The sequence below is a fragment of the Protopterus annectens genome, chromosome 3.part0, assembly GCF_019279795.1.
Source record: "Protopterus annectens isolate FY-2018-M chromosome 3.part0, PAN1.0, whole genome shotgun sequence".
In the NCBI taxonomy this organism is placed as follows: domain Eukaryota; kingdom Metazoa; phylum Chordata; order Ceratodontiformes; family Protopteridae; genus Protopterus; species Protopterus annectens.
In genome coordinates this window covers 390,910,972-390,935,384 of record NC_056731.1, presented here as the reverse complement: position 1 = coordinate 390,935,384, position 24,413 = coordinate 390,910,972, and the positions used below count along the sequence as shown (strand labels likewise).

General features: G+C 38.4%; 1 protein-coding gene across 2 annotated transcripts in view; it reads right to left on the bottom strand.

Annotated features, from left to right (window-relative positions):
• Positions 1 to 24,413, bottom strand: part of VPS41 (VPS41 subunit of HOPS complex) — a 2,347,711-nt gene that overhangs the window by 203,592 nt on the left and 2,119,706 nt on the right. For both annotated transcript variants that reach the window (XM_044064839.1, XM_044064840.1), the window contains exon 24: positions 18,690 to 18,830. In XM_044064839.1, the coding sequence (XP_043920774.1) occupies positions 18,690 to 18,830 (141 nt within the window). The remainder of the gene's footprint in view (positions 1 to 18,689; positions 18,831 to 24,413) is intronic.

The following is a 24,413-nucleotide window of genomic DNA, read 5'->3' as shown; positions in this document are numbered from 1 at the left end:
TTTTTTCCTATCATATTGGATACATTCATGCTCTAAAATAATACCCAAGAAACATTCAGGGATAAACTAACTTAACTGTATCACTTCTAGCTCGCTCTCTCTCTTACTACAACCTACACATTTTTTTCCAGTCATATTCAATGCTAGTTAGCTCATATTACACTCAATTCCCATAATCCCTTATTACTGTTCTTTACTTTATTTATTAACTTCCAAAGTTCACACAACTTTATCAGTATATTTACTTACTTCATGCCTAGTACCTTGGTTTAGCAATGTATTGACCTTAGTCTTACCATATTTCTGCTTAGTTTCTTGCCATACTATGTGAACATTTCCATATATGTATTGTATTGTATTTCTATCCATTCTATATATTCCTTTATTGCATGTTATGTAATTACTTCAGAAGTATGTATACTTAAAATGTGATCTGTGTTTATCTTTGTTCTTTCTATTTGTTTACTTTTTTGGGAGCTTTTCTCCTCGGGTCTCTGCTGAAAAAGGGCTTCTAAGAACCCAGACAGACTAACCCGGTTAACAAATGTAAAAATAAATAAATAAATAAATAAAATAATTTCAAAAAGGACATTCAGCAGAATATCAAGGATAAAGGAAAAGGGGAATAATTATACTAACTGCTAGAGGAGAGCAAATAGTGATAGAAAGGGAAAAAAAAGATGATAATGTCAGATTTGTGGTAGTAAAGGGCTGCTGGCATGTATTTATATTCCACCAAGAACTGCTGTTATGGAGAGTAAGAATATTTTGGAGAAATAATCAGCTTTCAGGATCATAGGCTCATATAAAGTTACTAGGCTATTGACCCTGAGGCCCTTACAAGCCTAGTCAAGAATTTAGTCCTTGTTCCAAGTCAGCACCCAATGCCCCTGTCCAGCAGGGACACAGGTGGAATCCCAGGAGTGTATTTTCTGTTCCCCATCCAGTTATCCAGGCTGCGCTTAAAAAGAGTTAATGAGGTACTCTGCTTGATGTGGAGAGGGAGTCTACTCCACTGGAGAGGGAGTCTCTGGGACATAAATCTGTCCCGCCAACAAGTCCTACTGATGTGACAGACCAGATTGAGGTCACGTGTGTGGGTTACTCGACTGAAGCTTGACTTGTGTATATGCAGCAGTCCCATCAAGGCGGGGTCTGAGATTGCTTTGTATACCAGAGGTCACCTCTGAGGAGTCTGTATGAGACTGAGTAGAGGGACAGGGCTTTTAGCCTTTTTGTGTAAGGCTGATGTTTGAGGCCCTGGATTCTTCTGGTGAGGAATCTCTGTGGTCTCTCCAGCTGCTGCATGTACTTTGTGAAGTACATGCCAAAAGGGGCACTGTACTCAATAATGGGACCTATAAGTCAGAAGTGACTTTTACTTATAGGTGGGGACTGGAACTTGATTTTCAACAGTGAAGATTATCTGGGGGACCCAGAAGGGAAAACATAACAAATAAGGGTAAATTTCTGAAGAAATCTATGAAAATATTTAGTATGGAAGATGTGCATTCAGTAGTAGCAACTCAAAGAAAATTTACATATTATTCCCCAAGGTACAATAACTGGGTTAGACTTAATAGAAATTATATTTCACAGGAACTTGCGCATTAACTGAAATCTTTGACAAACATCCAATAAATATTTCAGATCATGCATCAATAAAAATGAAGATAAAAATACATGGCAATGAAGTAAAACAAAACAAAACACTGGCGCTTTCCGATCTACCTGTTAAAAAAAGGAATTTATGGAATGGGTAGTAGAAATTATCTGAGAGTTATTAGGAAATACAGAAATGTCTTCAGAAGCTATAGCTAGTGAGTGGGATAAAATGAAAATGGAATTTAAAAATATGGTAGAAATAAAAAGAGATACAGTTAAGATATAACACGAATTATTTAGAGGGGCTGACAAAGGTTAAATTATAACAGAATAAGGGGGATTTCACAGAACAAGAGGTACAAGTACAGAGTGCTACACAGAAAATAAGGGAATATTTGGGTAATATGCATGAGTTTAGAAAGATTGCTGTTAAGTAACTGTTTTTTTGATAATAACTCTGAAGCACAAAAACTTTTAGCAAAACAACTTAGGCAACAGAAAACAGAAAGGGTTGTCACCATACTTAGGGAGCTTATTACAAGATGAATAACACAGAGATCCTGTAGAGTTCTTAGAGATATTTCAGAAAATTTATGAAAATGTGCATAATTCACAGAAATCAAGAAAAAGCACAAATGGAAATATTTATGGATAGCTTAAGTATGCCAAGGTTACAGGTAGATGAAGCTCAACAATTAACAGTTAAGACAGGAGGAGATTAATTATACATTACTGTTTTTATCTAATCTGCTAGAAAGTCTCAAGGAACAGATGAAATTCCTGTGGAAGTTTGGAACTTAGGATGAAAGAAGGTGATAAGTTTTGCTTGACAGTATTTTAAAAGGAGGGGAAGCACCAACACCTTGGGAGGTGGCTGTAATACCTAAAGATGTTAAAGACCCATCAGACCCAGATTCATATAGACCCATTTCAATTTTAAACCATGATCAGAAAGTGTTTATGTCTACACTAGCTAACAGAATAGCAACAATATCACCAAAACTGACAGATATGGATCAATGTGTTTGACTGGAGGGGAGGCAAACATCTATTTATCTAGAAAAAAACTTACAAAATGTTCTTACTGAGTGTTATACTGTGTTAAAAGACACTAAGAGTTTTTTAAATGAGTTAAAAAGCCATATGGATGTTATGCAAAATCATAGTTGTTTTTTAGATGTAGAGTCCCTTTTTACTGTGATTCCCAATAACTGGGGTATAGAGAATATTAGGGAACTTTTGTGTATTAACAATGTTGCTAGTGAGAAGGTGAATCTCTTATGTGCACTGCTAGAGATTATCTTGGAACATAATGCATTTATTTTTTCTGATGATCATTATTTACAGAGGGTTGGCATGGCTATGGGCACAGCTTGTGCCAATAGCTACGCCAACCTATGTTTAGTCAACTGGGAAGTGAAATATGTGCTTGCTAATAACGACCACTGTAGTCATATCAAATGGTATAAACGTTTTGTCGATGACACTTTTCTCTTTTGGCAAAGCACAGAGGAACAACTGAATGATTTTTTTCTCTATCTTAATCAGTTGAATGAATTTTTATGGTTCACATATAAGTATTCAGCATTTGAGATAGATTTTTTAGATGTAAAGGTGACTATAGATCAAGTTCGTACAGTGTCTACGACTATATACAGGAAGAGTGTAAGAAAGAATAGTATATTATATCATAGCAGTATGCATCCTAAACATATCAAATGAATGTACTTAAAGGCCAGATCTCTCATATAATGCATTTATATAGTGATGACAGTAAGCTGAAGGATGTCTTACAAATACTCAGATATGAGTTTATAGAGAGGGGTTATGATGCTGGCATGATAGATCTCTATATTCAAGAGGCCTGGTATGAAAGATTAGGGAAATGTAGGCCCTATTTTTCTAATGTATGTCATATGAATGAAATGATTAATTCGACTGATACAGTTGGTGATCATAGTATTAACAGGCAGGGATTGTATAATAAGGTGAGGATGCCCCTTACTTATGCAAGTAATATTCATGTGGTGTGCGAAGTAATTAGGAATAATTGGGATATTCTTTCCACTATTAATGAATTAAAAGATGTAATTGACCAATGACCTTATTTTGCGTTTAGGAATAATAAGTCACTAAAAAAGCAACTTTGCTACAAGCCCCACCACTACTCGACCCCAGAAGCTATTGAATAGAAATAGGACGTATGCATGCAGAAGATGTACTGCATGCAGGTATATACAAACAGGTGGGCATTTTGTACACCCTTTAGTAGGGTTTAAAATAGAGAGTAGTTTTTATGCAGACCGTCATACTAGAAATGTCATTTACTTTAGCTTTTGCACAGTGTGTTTTTCTTATTATGTAGGTAAGATCAACAGAGCTTTTAAAGAGAGGATATTAGAACATCTCAGGGACATTAACAATGCTAAAGAAACAAGTGCTGTAGCCATGCATGTTGCAAAAGAAGGATCATCTCATAAGTTTAAATTTTTAGTGCTAGAGATTATTTGCGACACCATGAGGGGAGGAAACTTGGTGAATAAAACTGAATCAAATGAACAAGAATGGATTATAAGATTTCAGGCTGATAAACCCCCAGGTCTTAACAGTAAAGTGTCACTTAAACTGTTTCTTACAGCTAGGCCTCTTAAACATTGATTTTTGTTTGTATTTTACTATTTATGTTTTTATAAGTTATAGTTTTTATTATCTTTTGCTATCTATTGCACAGAAGTTTGCCACACATATATGTGTATGTGTATAGTATAGTTGGACAGGTTTTATGTATTTGTAGTGTATGTACTTTTGTATGTAAGCTGGATGCTTTTGTTCAGACACATAAGGGTTAATGATGAATGTTCCTCTCCTAATTGATTGTTTGATTTGAATGAATATAAGATGAGTTTTCTGTGATTTTTTTATGGTCTGATGAAGCGGATTAACTCAGTGAAAGCGCTTACCTTACTATTAAAGTTTTTGCCTGCCGTGTGAACCTTTGTGCTTTTTGCTCTTTATTTGACAACATTAACAGAACAATGATGATGGTGGGTTGCTGGGGGGGGGGCTGGCAGGGGCCAAGGCATTGAGAGCTTGGGAGGCGGTGGTTGAAGAGGGAGTAGTAGTCAATTGTAAAGAGGCTGGGAATGCATTTCTATAAGCTGAGGACTGCCTTCCCTATCAGGGACTGATGTAATGTAGGTGAGGAGAAGGAGATGGGGGGGGTCCTAAGTCAAGGACCAGCATTGGTAGAGTTTTTGATAGGGTCTAGAGCAGAAGCTGCTATTGAAGTGGGTTAATTTGTGGAGCATGTAAAATATTGCATGATGACTGTGGGAGTCAGTTATAAGAGGATGGAGAGGATTTGTGCATAGGCTAGTACTAGGCTAACCTTGGCATACTTACGTCATCCATAAATACTTCCATTTGTGCTCTTTCTTGATTTCTCTGTTTTATACAAATTTTCATAAAATTTGTTTGTGGGCCATTTTAAGCCTAGCGAATTATCTTATGCGACAATCAAACTGTGCACTTTTTGTCTGTAAGGTAAACATCTTAACCATTATGTCAAGCCCCAACCCCAATGAGGGAGAGATTGGACAAGTAATTCACAAAGAAACAATGGGAAGACATGTGCATGGCTCCCAGGTATGCAGCAGGGTCTGGAGGATTTGGGATTTTTGCTGGTGTTTACATGAGTATTTTTGTTCCCCAAACTCACTCCAATGAGTTTTTCCTCAAGTGGACAGCAGATGATAAGAGGAGGGAGTGATAGTTTAGAACATATTTTTGGGAGTGTAATGAGTTGGCAGACTTTGAAGATTCCCTGTGGACTGCTCTGTCAAAAATTGAGGATGAACAAACTGATGTAGCTGGGGAGTTTTTTTTTTTTTTTTTTTTTGAGCTGGGACTGCCACTGGCAAATAAAATAAGGGACATAGAAATTCAAGGATATAACTGGCATGGTAATCAAGAAAAGTTGGCTTTATTTGCAGATGATATTATTATATACCTGATAAAGAAAAAAAGGACAGCTCAGTGTCATGGAACATTTTGAGACATTTTCAAGTCTATTCGAGATATAAAATTAAAGAAGATAAAAAAGGCTATAGCTGTAAATTATGAATCCACACAAATTTGCTCAGCAATACCCATATTTATGGAAACACTATAAGATGAAATATTTAGGAGCATGGATTAAAAAGGTTTCTGTTATGGCAGCTAAGGATATGTGGTAAGATACTAAACAAAAATAATACAAAAACTGAGAAACTGCAAGCTCTTGTTTATGGGCAGAGGTAGCAAGATACAAGCAGTGAAAATTAGTTTAGTCCCATAGTTTATAAACAGGTTGGACATAATTTTATCAATCAGTGGAGATGTTTTAGATGGTAATTAATGGAACTGAAGGAATTTATTTGGGAGGAGAAAAGGGCAAGGGTTAAGTGGGACAATTACCCTCCAACAGAACAAGGTGGTTTAGGATTACCTGATTTGAAGGATTACTTTAGAGCTACACAATTAGGGCTGATATACATAACAGAAGCAGAAAGTTATAATTCAAAGTAGAAAGGGATGATGATGATGAAGTAGTAGGATAAATCAAAGAAATAAGGACAGAGTGGAATTTTACATGCAGATTCTTAAGGATAATAACAACTGTAATACTCAAAGTATTAGAAAATATTTTAAGAACTAAGCCAACATGAGAATGCAGAAAGGATATTTTGTAGATAGGGATTACTGCAAATAGAGATACACAGAACAGGAAGGAGGGGGCTGGAATTTACTGGAGAAAACTGGCAAAGGAACCAAGGTATTGGGAGTAAATAGATAGAGAGGGAAAGGTAATAGCATGGGATGAGGCTAAGAAGATATTTGGGCTGCAGACTAGACACCGACTTCCCTACCAGGGATTCATATCAGAGTATAAGCAAAGTGAAAAAGATATGGGAATCCCAAGTGAAAGACCTACTCTTGTATAGTTTTTAGTTGACTCTAGAACAAAAGCTACAGTTAAAAAGGGGATAACTAAGTGATAACTTAATAAAGGAGTTAAAAAAAGACTATTGCCCAAACTAATTACCGTACACCATCACTGGAACTTGGGATGGTAGCAAATTCCTTAGTATTGTGCCATCCTGACTACCAAAATGCCCTGATCTGGGCTTTTGAACACTAACTTGGCCTGCCTACAGTAGGTGAAAAATTCTACTGTTAAGTTGCTGACTGTTACATTTAGAATAAGTCATATCAAGCTTGTACTAAACAATCTGTGCTGGCTACCAGTAGTGAATGGATGTGTTTAAAATCCTCACACCCACCTTCCATGCCTTATACCTTAAATAATCTAGGTCCTGCTTATCTGAAAAAGATGCTTAAGTCCTATGTCTTATAAGACAACTCAGGTCAACAGCTGCGGCTGTTCCACGCACTCAGCTGGAGACATCAGTTAAGATATTGCTTTCTTATCTTGCCCCTGTCCTTTAGAACCAGCAACAGTCCCCTAATTTGGGCTTGTGATATGCAGGATTATTTTTAACGAGGTACCTTAGATTCCATCATTTTTAGAAGAGTTTACTGTGAACCTAGTAGAGGATCTATACTAATTTTAGAACACTGAATTTTTAAAAAACTCAGTACTAGTTCATTTTACTCTCTAGCTCAGTGCTGCACTTTAAGAGAAACTGTGTTTGTTTTTAATTATGCAGTTTTCTTATTTGTACAAAGAAATAATTAGTTTAAATAAAAATAAATGAATATTCTTTTCTTTCTCTCATATTCAGTGGTGTACATACTATTACTACTCTAAATTGTGCTTTATGATAAATAATATCAAGAATTAAATTCCTTCCAGCCTGTATTACTGTGTAATAAATTATTTTCATCTCTCCTGCATTTGCAAATGCCATAGGTATTTTATTCCAAAATTCTGCACCGCCTGTCTTCCCCTCATTTGCACTCCAACACACACACATATCTCATTCTTTCACAATTATTTAATCTTGCAGACACTATCTTGGAAATTTAGAAAGAAATCCACTGCTCGCGTTAAGGGCCAAGATAAAAAGCCCCTGTTCCTACTATGTGGTATTTTTTTGATTCAGAGAGACACTGGCCACAATGAAGAAAGACCATCTAATTTGCATGCCCCTGAACTGCTGCTAACTACTGCAAGTGCAGGCCAGCACTTCCTGCGGTAGTTAATAGTTGAGGTGGCCACATCGTCTTAGTACAGACAGACCCACCATTTACTCTCCCACACACAATATGCACATTCAAACACACAAACACATACCCCATACCAGTCCATGTGTTGTCAGAACACCTCCAATGTCTCCTTTTTCCTGCCCTCATCAATCATGGATGAGTTAAGTCAATCATTAATACCAGACATTAAGAGTTTCACACTTTGTGCACTACCACAGATTTACTGCAGGATACAAACTGTTAAGACTTCCATTCCTGATTTTGTCCTGTCCTAAAAGGTTGAGATGTAAGCCTACTGCTTCCTGTCCTCCCACTCACATGTCACAACCTACTGCAGGCATGGAATAATGTACAAGATCCTCAATATATGCTTAAAAAAACTGCTGCACTTAAATTGGATTAGTGCTGAGGCTTACTGTGGTAAGGGTGCAGGGTTTGAATCATTTTATTCTCCCACCTTTGTAGTTGCCCCCCTTTTTAATTCTTTTTTTAAATGGTTTTCGTGGTGCATTGTGCCGGTGCTGTGGACTAACATTGTCTATGGCTGGTGGGAGGGAAAAAGGTTGGAATCCTTTTTAGTGCCTTTAGGAATTGCTACTTAATAGTATTCCTGGTCTCTAGTAGTTCCCACCAACGCCCACTGATTTTTTTTTTTAATTGAGAGTCTTTACGCACTCCTTAAAGATCATCCCTGGTGGATAAGAGTATTTAGTTTAAAAAAATTCCTAATTATTTATTCTTTAATGGATGAACATCCTTGTTTTACCAAGTAAATAAGCACTATTTTTTATTATTCATTTATTTCCATGTGTTTAATGGGGAAGTCCAATTTGGCTGACAAGACCCATTTTCAGACTGGGAAGAAAAGCCCCAAAAGAAATAACAACAGTAGTACTTATGCAACATACAGAATACCCAGGTAACATTTAGCAGCATTACATACAAAGTGAGGACGAATAAAGCAGATAATTATGAAACAAACAAGTATATTTTGCAGCAACATAATCAGCAATTGGTGCAGTTAACTAGTAGCACATTAGGTCAAACAATTATATGCATTTTGGAATAAGAAGAGCAGAAGACAAAAAAATGAGAGAGAAGAGAAACTCACTGACATATACGTGTATATACGAAAGGTAGTTCTGGAAAAATTTAGCCCAGGGAATAGAAGGGACATAGATGAGTCAAGCAGGAATGGTTTTAATTTATCCTTGATGATAAGTGTGGTGTTGAGGAGTATGAATGGAGGAGGAATTGAGTTCCAGGAGTTTGACATACAGTTTATGACTTTGTCTCTGTCTCTGCACGCAAGACACTGTAATCAATGGGTGTAACAATTCCAGTGATCAATGGTATTTTTGCCTGTTTTTTTTAGACTACTATATCTGGTTTTCATGCATCTATTTTTTTGAATGGCTGATACTGGGTTGATCCCATGGAATATAAACTTCATCACTGTTAGTTATACTTTCTTCTTTAGGTTTCCAATACTTCTCAGCTTCTTCTATATTGTAGTGTTTCCACAATCCTCAGTGTAACAGTCTTGCCACATTTTTGTGCCTTTCAGTGTACTGACTCACAGCTATCACACCCAGCGATGAGATGTGTGCCTGTTTTCAATTTTACTTTACAGAACCTACATTTATCATTTTTATCCACTTTTTCTATAGACTTTGTAAACTAACATGTAAGAAAGCCCACTATCTTGTGACCGATAATTCAGTCTAAATAATTTAGTTGACTAGTAATTACAGAACAGATGAGCACCTTGTCCATGTAATGAAAAATGAAGTCTACCTTTTCATGCAAAACAGAGCAGATATTTATTGACCTCCCCCTTCACATTACGCTCTCAGTGTAGGCTAACCTCTTACCTTCTTGAAGGGAGTGGACATCATATTTACTAACTGGAAACATCACGGTTTTGGAAGAAGGCTTTATATTATTATTATTATTAATGATTTTTAATTAAATAAGATCCAATACAAATATACACAACTCCAAACACAGACATCAATAAAGGCCATAAAATAGCTTAACATCTCTAAGAATACAAATTTAAAAATGTCAAAATAATTCAAGAGAAACACACTAGGCAATACAATTACATCCCCAAAAGAACAAAATACTCCGTGTATACCTCTTTCTGTTATTGACACCACTGATTCCAAGATGTTCTGATCACCCAAGTTATCCCCAAACATAAGATTCCCTAACTGATAATATAATACAATACAATATTACTTTATTACATTTGCCAATCTTTATTTTGTTTTTTCTGCTTTCTTGCACACTTAACATGCTCTAGTAGGTCCTAACATTACTTTCACCCACTGTCTCCTTTCTCCATGCAATCTCCCCTTTCCAGGCTTTAGCTGTGTGACTCTTAACCCAACCTTCTAATCAATTTCTCTGTTACCATTCAAACTCTGTCTTCAATCCCTAACCTTAACTAGTAAAATCTTCACCTTGTAGGAACCTCCTTTTCACAGGTATGTTCCCAATCCTGAATACAGTCATCTCAACAAACCCTAATACTAGCACAGTCCCAGAACATATAAATATTACCCGCCTCAGCTTCATCACATCTCCAACATTTGCCCTTGCTTGCTCTTAACCCCCTACTTAATTGTAATGATGTCCTGTACACTACGTTATCATAATAAAATCTCAAAGGGAACCAAGATTCAGCTTTTTACACAAATGGAAGAAATTTACTGTCACAAGCTAGCTAGCATACTGTGTTATACTGTTTACAGCGGGGTGTCTCCTTTACTTTCTACTCAGTATACAGCATGTGATAATGACCTACAAAACCGCTTTACCAAGTTTCATTGTATCAGAAATAAAAATGTCACACATTGTACCAAAAAAAAAAAAAATCATCTGTAAAATATTAAGGCTAACACATCAAGCAGTAGTGCAATTAAAGAAGTTGGGTCACATTCAGTGTAATGCTGTATTGAAACTCCTAATGGAAGAACAGCAGTTTTATGTGGCCATCATAGTAAAACACACTGTTACCACTGCTTGAAAGTTTCATAACAAACTCTGAAAGTGGCAGTAATACACAATGGTCTGGAAAATTCCTTTGTTATCATTAATCATTACAACAGGAACAATCTATACATTTTCAGTACAAAAATAAATTTAGATTTTTCATATGCAACATGCAATGACTAAAATGCCACCAAATGGAGCAACTAAATTTATGTGGTCAAACTCTGCATAATGCATCAATGATACCCCAAAGGTAGAATAAAAACCTTAATTGAATTTTGCAAATCAACACTGTGTTAATACTTTCTGAAAGCTTCATAATGAAATCTTAAATGGCGTCTGAGATATAGCCTTTTGAACCTACAAACTAGATCCACTGGTTCAGAAGTCTGCAACTCTATATACCAACATTGTGCATTATATTTATATTATGGGTGTTATGTTAAACGTATGCAGAATACAATAATGACTTACAGTAATTCTTTACTAAACTGCTAGTCCATCAGAAGTAAAGATCCTGTACATTTCACCAGGAAATGTTTTTCTTCTGCAACATATCATAGCTAACATGACAGACTGCAGCAACTAAAACTGTGGGTCAAATATGTCTTGCTGCACCACTGAAATCCATAAGTTTATTTTTAAGCAGAACATCAAATTATTACTCCTTGAAGGAAATCTCAAAAGAAAACTGAGATAATCCCTTTTACACATAGGCACGGTATCCACTGTTTCAGAAGTCTTCATTGTCAGTCTGATGTTCTGCATAATACTTGTTTTCTACTGTTTGTGTAGTGCTGAAAGTATTCTTATTATACAGAGTACACTGATGATATAGAATGATTTAATGTGCTGTCTTTATATCAAATGCAATAACCCTGTATATATATTACCTGAACTTTTTTTTTCAATTTGCAATATGCCACAGAATCCAGCAATTAAATTGGTTTGGTTGGATTAATCAACTTATTGCAGTGAAGAGTAGAACAGCAATCTTAGATTTGGTTCACAGCTAAATATCCTGTGGTTACAGCCTGAAAGGTTCTTAACAAAATTTCTAAGGAGGACTAAAATATGGAGTTTTATATACAGGCACAAGTTCAGATGCATTTGCTGCCACAGTCCGTTATATTTTATATATGTTTTTCATTCCCATTCATTCCTCTACCAAGGAATTCATCTATGGATCTAAGTGAAAACCATCTGAAGGAACTCTTATAAAAGTAGACATGAAGGTGCTTTTGGGAGTCAGCCTGTACTGCTCCGTCTGCTGGGTGTGTTGAGAAGTTGGATGCCCCTTATAACACATGAATGCATCTAGCTTAACAACTGAACAGGACACAAAGGAGGCCTGACGCTCTAACCAAGCCATGTCAAAGGGTGCTCCTTCCAATAAGCCATGTCAGTCTGGCTTACTCCCTAGACAGAGACCTATCTATCTATCTATCTATCTATCTATCTATCTATCTATCTATCTATCTATCTCACATAACTGGCAGGTAATACCCTCCAATGAGCAACTTATATCACTCCCAACACTGGCAGTAAAAATGCCTACCCTACCCCATCCCCACCTTAATCCCTCACGTCATGGTGATGTAGACAGTGCATCACCAGTAGGATCCTATGACCTCAGCTTGTACTGTGTGCCCTCCCACATACCCCCTGATTGCTAGTGACTGGCTTGGGATTCCAAGCTTATGTCTCACTAGCTACAGGTGTGTGGAACCTTCTGCTTGCAGTAGAGCACAGCCTGATTGTTAACTACCACTCCTGCCTCCAAGAACGGGTGGGATGGTCCTGCAACTCAATCGCATCCTCAACATTCAGCTCTTCCAGTTCTTAAGCTGCTACTTGAAGTTGGGTCATGGCCAGGGCTTCATCCCTGTATCTCACAGAGCTGGGGACAGTCTGAGATTTTCCATTATACTCTCTTTTCATTGAAAATCTTGTGTTGAACATCTATTCAGCATACACTTGACAATAATGGCTTAGAATACTTCTTTATGACTGGTCACTGGGTTCACAGGCACTATCCAGACCATTACAAAAGAAAGTAGTGCTCTGTGAATGAAAGAGATGGCCCTGCTATAACCAAACCACATGTGCATCCACAGTGGCTGGCAGAAGTGGTGGCACTATGTGTGCCTGAATGTGACCTCCCCCTGCCATGGTATATCTCACCATCACAGAAAGTAGTAGACTGGCCACAGGAACTGCAGCTGCAATGATGCTTGGCTGCATGTGTGGACAACACGTACTCAGAAGTCATCAAGCAGACCTCATGCAACAATAACCAGTTCAGCAAGGACTGTAGGGTGGATAGCTTGTGCCATTATGAGTGCTGCACATTAACTGGGTAGCAGCCATTGAGGCAGTTAACTTGGGTGGTGTGCAGTACCCATGGCATGCTTAGCCATCAGTATGATATCTAACAATGTCTTCTATATGCTCACTGGAACTTGTGGCAACCAAGGAATAGTGCACTGCAGAGGAACATAATCCCTCCTAGGTAGATCTGTCTGTGACTTCTTGTCCTAGCAGGTCTTCCTGTGTCAAGGGTAGTTTCGCAGGCACAGAGGGTATGTCAACAGATCGGGTGGGAATGTGGATTACCGACAATGACACCATGACTGGTGGCCATGGTGGCTGGCATTGTCATTAGAGCCTGACACATAACCAACATCAGGCAGTGGTATACCCACAGTGGAGGAACCTAATGAAACTTTACCTGTAAAAACACCACAGCAAACCACCCACACTAAGACCTGCCAGCAATACCTGAATCCCACTAAATGAATGAATGAATGCTGTGTTATATAGTGGCAAGACAGAATACTAGGTAATATACTTTGCGCTGATGGTCTGTGCACCTGAAGCTCTGCTGTTTTAACTTAAAGATGTGATTATGCTTTTCTGTTCTAAACCACAAATCTACATACCCACCTGGGACACCTCCAACTGATATTCTGGCTAGCTTGGCAAGCTCTGCACCTAGCTGCAGGACTCCATAGTGAAATACGGAGGTATGAGGACCCACACACAGAGAAGCAAGAAACTCCTCTGTCACTGTTAAAGGTGATTCGGTTGGCAAGCTGCTGCCTGTTGCCCAATGCTTCCATCCCAGGCAGACAGCATGGGCTTTATAAGCACTCATCATGTTGAAGGGCTAATGTGTCGATTTCTCTTAATTCCTGCCCTGGCCCATCAATAGCATTGATGTCACTGACCATATTCCACCAGGCATGGTCTTGAAATAGCCAGTCTGATTTGTCATGGTCAATCATCTGTCAACCATGGAGAAGAAAATCCTGAAGCAGGACCTCTCGCTCTGCACAAGAGAACTTCCATTTGCATTACTTGCACATTCGGGCAAACTGCCATGGAATGAAAAAGAAAATGTTTGCGAGAACATTTGCATCAGTACTTAACATATGCCTACAATGGCAATCTATAGGATGCCTTTGTGGCATAAGTCATGTGGCCTTACTCTAGTTAGGAGGGCAATATCACCCACTGGACAATAATGGGCAGGATTTATGACCAACCTATATTGTGGCAGCTTTCCCCACAAAACAGGAGGGATTTGAACTGAGAACTGCATTTGGCATCCACATGTAATGGCTTCCTACAGTATTTTACTGGTGATTAACATTCACTTTGCAAATGCATACATACATAGGCCATGAGTTTTATAGTATACATGTTTAGGCATGGATGCATGCTGAATACACATATAGACATGTATAGCACAATTACACACTGATTGGACCCTGCTGAGACCGCAAATACATCAAGGGGTCAACAGATAATTTACTAAGTAATATGAAGAGGGTGTGCTCCTCATGTAGTATGTTTTATGCAGCGATATAGAAATATATACATTTTGGGCCTGTATGTATGCTATTGCTGAATTTATACTGTTCATAGTTTCTGTAGCATCTCTAAATAAATAATCTGTACTCCACCATCACACACACACAAATCTCACGTGCATGTATATACAGATGCACATAAACACACTTGCATCTTCCTAACACATCTTTCGGGTTAGGTATCCTCCTATAAGTGTATCAAACACTGATATGCCCACAAGACAGTCTCCCCATAACAACACAAACTGTCAGTACAACATAATTAGGCTATCAAATGCAAGTGGGGTTACCAGCCTGAATGTGGCTCCCACTGTATGAGAGTTACCAGCTACTACAACATGATGTCAGACCACAGTAACAGTGGATGTGACAGATCTCTAGTCTTTTAATACAACAACGGTTGAATTATACAGGTACACAGACTTATAATAACACAACCTTGTTAGCTAAGCTTGCTTAGGCCCTGGGCCGAAAGCCTAGTACCTACCTATGAACCTATGACATGCACTGTATCCCCCCCACTGCACAGAAATATGTACCCTTCCATGGTAAAGTATCCCACTGCAGAACAGAAACCCCTCACAGTTTTTGTATGGCTGTACCTCTAAGCTGCAATGTAAACAAACATTTAAGATTAACGTATTTTCAGTGCAGTTTAAAAGCAAACATTTTATAACACAGTAGCAGGTACTACCAAGTTTTGAGGCATACACTTATAACAAATAAGCTTCACTAAACTCAAAGACTTTTTCACTTTCCACAAGCTTAGAAAGCTGTTGAGCAGCAATCTTCCACAGCAAGAGGAGATCCACAACAGCTGCATGGAGTTTATACTACATGAATTATAACCTTCTAGACTGGCACTTGTACTAAACAGGAGGTAGCTAATGACTGTGCCTGAATGTATGTCTTTTTCTCAACACAGCTACGGCTAAAGCTGCAATAACAGGCTCCCTCAAAGTACATGCATTCGCCTGAGCACCTGCCAAGTGCATTGAGCGTGCATGGGTGGATCAATGACCTCCCACGGGGACTGTAGGGAATACTAGTTTACTTTTGCATCCAACTGAAGTGCTAAAGAACAAAATTGCTATCAGAGTTAGGTAACATGCACCTACTGCACACTTTCCATGCCAGTGTTCACACCCTAACACATTCACACCACTCCAACAATTTGTGTACTAAGCAATAGTGGCACCATGATTGGTCACAACAGCAACTTGCCCTATGTTGCCTATCATGCCCCAAAAGAAATAAATAGGCATGACCACAAGTGGAGTACCACAGTTCTCTAATATGTGACCTGGTAAATGGCCATGCCTTAAAAAGGCACAGAGTTTTGCAGATGATGCAGCCTACTGACTGGAAAACTACAGCACCGACATGTAATGCTTTGGGATTTTACCAATAGTACTCCACTAGATAGACTAGTCAAAAATCAAATTGTGGGCAATAATATTTATGCTTGTAAACAATGAACAATGTGTTCCACCGCCAGTGTTGTTATATTCTTTGCTAAATCTGACCATGATTCCATCATGTTTTCCATAAATACAAAGAGGAACACTGGCTAATACCCTTTTACAGCAGCATCTACCATACGATTAATAATGGACTTGGCCTCCAATGCTCCTTATATGACTTCAGTCAAAAGATTCAATTTTACTCCCTAAATGAACATCTGTCCAAACATGCTGTAATATAACATGGAAAGGAAGATTTAAAAATGAAGCTGGTGAAAGTTTAGGTAAATGCATTACAAGAAAAAAAAGCAGTCTATGCTACCTTTAAATATTACCTCAGTGTGCGAAACAAATCCATACTGAATGCAGCACAGAAATAATTAATAAAATCTATTTGAAAGACCAAAAACTTGAGAGGAATAACAAGTGTGGCTTCCCTTACAGATCTAAAAGATAAAACAACGAACAAACATTTTGGCCTTAAAAAAATAAATAAATAAAATAAAGTTCATGGGCCCTGGTAACTACCCCAGGAATTGTATCACTTGAAAAATAAAGGGCACAATCATTATCAAGCTCACACAGAATATTAGAACTCTGATGCTTCATAACTTGAACCAGTACAACTTTGTGGGGGGCAGGTCCTGTCTTGTGAACCCTGTCACTTTTTTCATTGGATTTGCAGCACTGCAAGATGAAAGACTTAATATATTTGTATATGGGGATCCTAGTAAACTTTATTTCATTCCCCCATGCAGGGATCATGAACAATTCAAGGAGCTCAAAATCAATGGACATGTGACACAATGGAAGTAGCTACAATGTTAGGACACACCATATTATGTGACCAACTGTCAGATCCAGCCGGTGTCATCATTGGGGTACCACATTGTTGAGTTCCTGGCTCAGGCTATTTTGACATTTTCTTTTCATACGTGCAAGTTGACAGCACATACGCCTTACAAAGTTTGCTTACAATTTCCCCAAATGATGCCTCTTTTCTACAGAATAGGTTGGACGGCACTCACACGTGATGTGCAAAGAATCGGCCTTGTATATAATATTAAAAAGTGTAGCACTGCGTCTTAAGGTAAAACAAAAAAGTGCTCCCAGTTTCCTACAATAAGGGTGAAACATCAAAAATGTATCTGGTTGTTCAAGACCCAGATATACCGATACAGGGATGGCCTCATCTCACATTTGATCAACAGAATTGTCCCAAAGACCACTGGTAGCACACTTGATACAGAAAGGCATAATCTGTCACTTGAGAGAGGTCCTACTCCTCTTACCTACCCATGGAACAAAGAATCATAAAAGAAAGGAGTAACACAGATTGTACAACAGGTGTGGCAGAGGTATTTACAAGGAGCTCAGGATGAGGAGCAGCTGTTTTCATTCAGGAAGTTTTGGGAAGGCAGAAGATGTGGGGTCTAATGGAGAATGGTTGAACTTCATAGTAGAATATGGAACCTAAAGATGGTAGTGGACTGGTAAGTTAGGGATGAAAGGATAACGTGGTAGGTAATAGCAAGGAGGAAGATGCACCAGGAAGCCTGTAAACATGAAGGGATGAGGATAGTGAGGGTATGAAAGGTGCAGGACAAGAGGACATAGGCATAGATGTTCAGAACACCACAAAAAGAGAAAGATGTAGCCATGAAAGGAAGGACAAGGAGAAGGAAATGAAAATAGAAGGAGATATGGAAAGATTACTGGGAAGTGATAGGGGAGGGACCCTCACAAAGATGAGAGAGACAAATAGCAAAAATGACAAGAGTGGATATAGCATGTAGGAAAAGAACATGAGGGATGGGGTACCACGTCTACACACAAAAGGGAGGAATACAAGTGCAGGCAGTCAGAAAGACTGATAGTTGTGAAAGTGGAAAGGTTACAGAATGAAGCAATGACATGGAGCAGGAAGCAAGGGACAGGAAAGCCACTATAGGCAGATAAAAGGAGGTTGGCTGGAGACACCATCACAAAAGGGATTATGAGTCCATGCAAGTAAGGATGGACCCTTCCCCTAAACCTAATACGCAGCTTACCTTAAAAAATGCTTTTTGTAACACTACCACAACAGAAGACAGCTCAGACCCCCCCCCATCTAAACCCTTGCCTAACCCTTACCGTAACTGTAAAACTTGAACACCCAAGCCCCACCACAACAGTGTTCGCACTAATGGCCCTTCACTCATAACATACAGCGGAAACAAGTGTCAACCAGGTGAAATGCAACCACAGAGAGAGGAGTGGTGGAGGGATGCAGATAACATGTCTTTCTGTAGATAGTATATATCAATATTACTGTAACAAGCTGGCTATATAAGTACAAATATAAACAATGATTCTATTTGAAGATATGGGTCAAAGCAGTGTGGTTTATAACCATTGCAAACAAATTTAACAAACTGAATAACTCTCCCCAAAACCTTCAGATTCATTACCTTGAACAACTGGTTCTATAAACACAGTAAGAAATACTGAAATATATATTAAATACTATTTATTTACCATGCAGAGAGCAACAACTTACGTGGCTTGTCAATTGAGTACAAAATAAGATCCTCCCAAAGTTCTGCATCATCTTGCTGCTTAGCAAATTCAATAGCTTTGTCTACATCTTGCATCTCTTTCATAATCATCTGTAGAGCCTGGTGGCTATTTCCCATTCGACCTAAAAGCAAAGCAGACAAACAAGTCATTAACTATGCTGCAAAAGGAAAAAAAGGTTTTGCTACACAGGAGTGTTCCTATTTTAACTTACTAGCAGCTAGAAAGCTGTGTGATGGCCAAGGGCGCAGTAATGCATATAAGGCTGTACTGCACATTTGTTGAATGCAATTGTTATGGTCACAGCTCTGCTTTTCTGCCCCAAGGTGCAGTGATGTTAGACTTGGTTATACAAGCTCAGGTGGTGTAGGGGATGAAAACTACTATATAGGATCTAGGTGTTGGCTGCCACAAAAAAGCAAGTTTATTTTAATCGTTACTGAAAGCCATGCAGAAAGATTTAATGTCATTTGCCATGATTTTGAATTACACAGTTTTTGTGGAACTGCCCAGGAGCCAAATCCATTTTATTTCAAGGCAGAACTCGGAAGGGTTGTCACCTAAGCATGCTTTCTAACTCCACCTTCTTATTAGGTGCAGGAATTCTGCAGAAGTCAGTGAACAAGCATCCATAAAGTGCAGAGTGATTCCTTCCTCTCTATCTCTTAAATGGAGATGAAAGAGGGGAAAAAAAAAAAGAAAGGCCTACCTTGCAAAATGTACAAAACTGATGCAATGGGTAGAAGGGAAGGTTCAGATCATTCTTAATTTTAGTCCACACAAATCTTGGGATAGTGCAGTACTTAAATAACAAAAAAAATCGGTACTTACGTGTTATCGCAACCAGATTTTCACAGTAATGCTGGTTGCTTCAGTTTACGTGAAAAAAACACAAAGTCTTATAAACTTGAACAACATGTTTTTTGTAATGTTTATAAGGTTTAACTATGTTTACCATTAAAACCACAGACAAAATAAGCCTTGAAAATAGGTCTCCCGTGTTACCGCCAGCGTCTCATGTCAGCTAAGCTTGTCCCATACTTCTTTATATGCGTTCCTTTTCTTGTGCCATCAAAAGAGTTGTCAAAGCTGTAGTTAACAGGTTTTTCAAAGGCAGATAGGTTTTTACATTTTTAATTGGATAGGCAGGGAATGACAGAGCTACATTCCCTTCAAATTTTTAGGTACATGTCATACATTACACAGCTGCCTTACTGCATGTTTTTATCAGAATATACACCTTCAGGACTTTCAAGTATCAACACTGCTGCTGTGACACACATTCACATTCATCCGAATGAAAATGCATGAAAGCAAAGGCAACAAGTAACAGCTTTTGGCAGTAGATCCTTACTGAAAAGGTTTGCAAATTTAAGTACTAACTCCAGAAATAACAAAGTAAAGCAGAAAAATTAAATCCGGAAAAGCACCTTACATTGCACGCCAAGTCCCACAGTGCTTTCAGGCCAATATACGAACACAAGCAACCACTCTTATTGCCGAACTCAATGTTCTGGCGTTTTACAGCAGGCTATCCACAAATTCTGAAACTGTAGGTGATAATTCCCTAAATTAGCACTACCAGTATATCCCAGCACACTGTGGAATACTTCCGTAATACATTTCTTTTTCGGTCACTTACTAAACGTCAGTAAAGTCCATTGTATCACAAAATCTGGTTGCGATAACATGCAAGTACCAAAAAATCTTACATGGTTTAGAGAGCAGTATGGTTTTCAGCTCTGCATGGAAGCATGCATAGCAGCGTGGATAAATGGACAGTCTCAAAAGTTCAAATAAAAGTGCATTGACAGATACAATGGCTAAGCTGACTTACATGCTTTACAGACAGTGTCATGGCAATACTGCTAAACATATGTGGTCTCAAAGAAGTGGTAGCTGTGTCGACGCCCTGAATAGAAATGCTTTTGAAGAAGCCATAAATTAGCAATAACTCTAAGAGAATGGGCCTTAACTATTGCTGGTAATGACTTACCTGCAAGGCTGAAACATAACTTAATACAACCTTCTCACCAGGGTCCCCTAAAAATATATGGTATTGATTGATTGTTCTACCTTTCCTGTCTTTGGAAAATGAGAAAAAAAATGTTTTTATTTTCTCTAAAGAGTCCTTTAACATATTAAGTTAATGCACTCCTAACATTTGGCTTGTGGAGAAGAATTTTAGCTGGATTAGCCTTTCCAGAAAACAGAAAGCAAGCTAAATCAGATAATGTGACTAAAACTTCCTAACATCTTTAGATGTTCGGGATTCATATGACCAGACATCCTGTGTTTGCGGAAAATTAAACGTTATTCCACAGGACAAAAGGCCTGAATTTAACATAGCCTTCTGGCTCAGGTAATTGCAACCAGAAAAAAACACTTCCAAAAAAAAAATACTTCACAGTACAAGAAGACGGGCTCAACGGGTGAAACAAATAAATGTTCTAAGGCCAGGTAAGGACACAGTCTGCCACAGTCTGCCAGTAGAATCAAACTTCAGTAGAAGTTACTAGTTCACCAGCATTAGGCATGGAAAAAAAATAACCTAGAACTGTAGCAAAACACCACTAAGGGATTAAATCCCTTAGAGCTACCTCAGAGTAAAGCGTTTCATCTTCAGCAACTAAGTACATCCAGTAGTCTTTTTGACACAAAAGAACCCTTGATTCCACTCCAGAAAGCAAATTAAATGCAAGCCCAAACTCAAGCAAGAGACACACTGCTAGTATTAAAATAAATAAATAAATATAAATCAGAAATACTATAGAAAACATGAAAAAACAAGTACTGAGCAAAACCAAATTATACATCGGCTAACATTTTTGTAGTGATTAATGAATTACTGAAATTTGTTTAACATGTGAAGTCAAATGTTACTGTTAAAGTAACTTTCTCATATAAAGGTTAAATGTAAATCATATATTTAAAAAAAAATCTAACTACAAAACATAAACAAAAAAAAAAACACTTCCAAATGAGTTGGCAACGTAATAAACAAATAAGAAATTAATTAATTTAAAAAATATGCTTGTTAATGGGGTAGATCACTGATCTAAAGGGACCCATTTCAGGCTTAAATGGGGAGCACTGAAGAGTTAAAATGACTTGTTCAGGGTCATACAGAAGGCAAACGAAGGCTGTGGGAATCAAACTCAGGACTGCTGAAAGACATAGGTATATTAGCCATAGGTGTATACTTCTGTGATGAACTGTCAAACACTTATGGTATGTTGCTTTAAACACCTTTATTGAATTGCCACTTGTGACAAAGGCAGACTTACATTTATATAAAAGTAATCAAACCTTATTAAAAAGTTCATATTTACAAACATTATGATTCACATTTATTGTTATATATCATATAGTCTAAGCAACATTACATAAATTATTCAATTACTGCTTTCTCTTAAACCTCATTCCTCCAAAACATTTTTCTGCATGTATTTTTCACACAATTTTCATTTATTCTATGTAATTTACTCATACCATTTTCTAAACTTCCTACTTCCTGTTTTTTTTTTTAAATCTTTGCTACAATATTCACTACTTCAAGTACACATGGTTTAGATTTTGATTTCCTTTTTTAAGTAATTGCTTTTTTGGTAGCTACCAGAATTAAACGTAATAAGACCTTACTATGTCTAGACAATTCAGATCCTGTATCCCAGCTCAAAAAAATAATTTCCTTTAATTACACTCATTTGCTTGCCAAGTATTCCTGACAGAAATCACTGTAAGGAATTTTTAAAGTCTGCCAACTCATTACATTCCCAAAACACGTTTCCAATTACCTTTTTCTTTCCCACCACAAAGTACAGTTTTGTACCTACCATAAATGTAGATGTTCGAGTGCTAATACAGCTGCAGTCATAACAGATGGGTTCTCCTGCCGTCAGGCGGGTCCTCGGTCGGCCGAATTCCAAAGTCTAGGTCCGGCGTCAGTTGTCGTCGCTTCTTCCCTGACGTCAGTGCGACAGGGGTATAAAAGAACCAGCCAACGCCATTTTCTTCAGTTTTTCTTGCCCCAGATGTCAGCTGCCCCCAGAAGGAAGGCAATACATAAAATTATGTAGTAATGCAATGCAATATAATCAAAAAACAGTAGTTGCAAGCAAATACACCATAAAAGAATACCCCTAGAGGGGAAGGCGGGACGGAAACCTGGACTGCAGCTGTATTAGCACTCGAACATCTACATTTATGGTAGGTACAAAACTGTACTATGTTCATCGTGCATACAGCTGCAGTCATAACAGATGGGTAGAATCCCAAAGCTAAGAAAGGGGTGGTAGGCACTAGGTGGAACTAGGAGGAGCCAAAATGCCCTGCAAGACTGCAGTGGCAAAGCCTGCTCTAGATTTGGAGTATAATGGTAGGTTGTAGTGTTTGGAGAAGGTATGCACAGAACTCCAAGTGGCTGCTTCCAAAATATCCTTGGTAGGAACTCCTCTGAAGAAGGCTGCAGAGGTGGCTGTGGCCCTGGTGGAATGAGTTCTAATGCCTGTAGGTACAGTTTTGCCATGAAAGGAATAGCAAAAGCGTATGCAGTGGGCTATCCATTTTGAGATTGTCTGTTTGGAAATTGGTTTTCCTTGAGCTCCTACCGCATAGGCCACAAGGAGCTGTTCTGATTTTCTGAAAGGTTTTGTTCTGTCCAAATAATAACGCAGTAGCCTGTGGATGTCCAAGGAATGTAGTAATCTCTCTCCTTTGTTTTGAGGATTGGGATAAAATGTAGGTAAATGTATGGCCTGATTTAAAGCTACCCTGGATACCACTTTAGGCATAAAGGACGGGTTGGTTCGGAAGGAAACTCTGTCCTGATGGAAGATGATAAAAGGCTGAACAGCCATGAGAGCCTGTAGTTCTGAAACTCTACGAGCTGAAGTGATAGCCAGAAGGAAAGCTGTTTTCCAGGACAAATATTGCAAATCTGATGAGGCAGCTGGCTCAAAAGGAGGCAAAGTCAGTTTTTCCAGAATGAAATTGAGATCCCAAGCAGGTATTGGTTGTTTCCTTGGAGGTCTTAAATTCTTAGCCCTCTGAGGAACTGTCTTAAAAGAGGGTGAGAGAATAAAGGAGGATCTGTGTTGTATTCTGCAGAAATGGCTGAGGCATGGATTTTGATGGAGGAGAACGAAAGTCCACTGCTTAGCAGTTCAGCCAAATATTGTAGTATTTGAAGTAAATTCAGTTTTCCAGGGTTCTGGCCTTTTTCTCATTCCAGACACAAAAGCGTTTCCATTTTGGAGTAAGCTTTTCTAGTTGATGGCCTTCTGGCCTCCAAAATGACATCCTGCACCTCCTTGGAGAGTAGGGCCTGCTGTGATGCTAAGGAATCTTCCATGCGGCTAGATTGAGTGTTTTTAGCTGACTGTGAAGAGTTTTGAAGCTGTGCTGAGTCAGAAGAAGAGGCATTAGAGGCAGGGTCCATGGAGGGGAATGCATCAGGCTCCTCAGGAGTGGGTACCAGTGTTGCCTTGGCCAGTCCGGAGCAATGAGGATCATCTTTGGTCTGTCTGCTCTGGTCTTCAATAGGACTTTGGGCAGCAGAGGAAGAGGCGGGAAGGCATAAACTGTCATTGATGTCCAACTGAAAGAGAGAGCGTCCACTCTCCAGGCCTTTGGATGGAAGATCCTCGAGCAGAATTTTGTCAATTGATGATTTTTGTGGGAGGCAAAGAGATCTATGTCTGGCCTT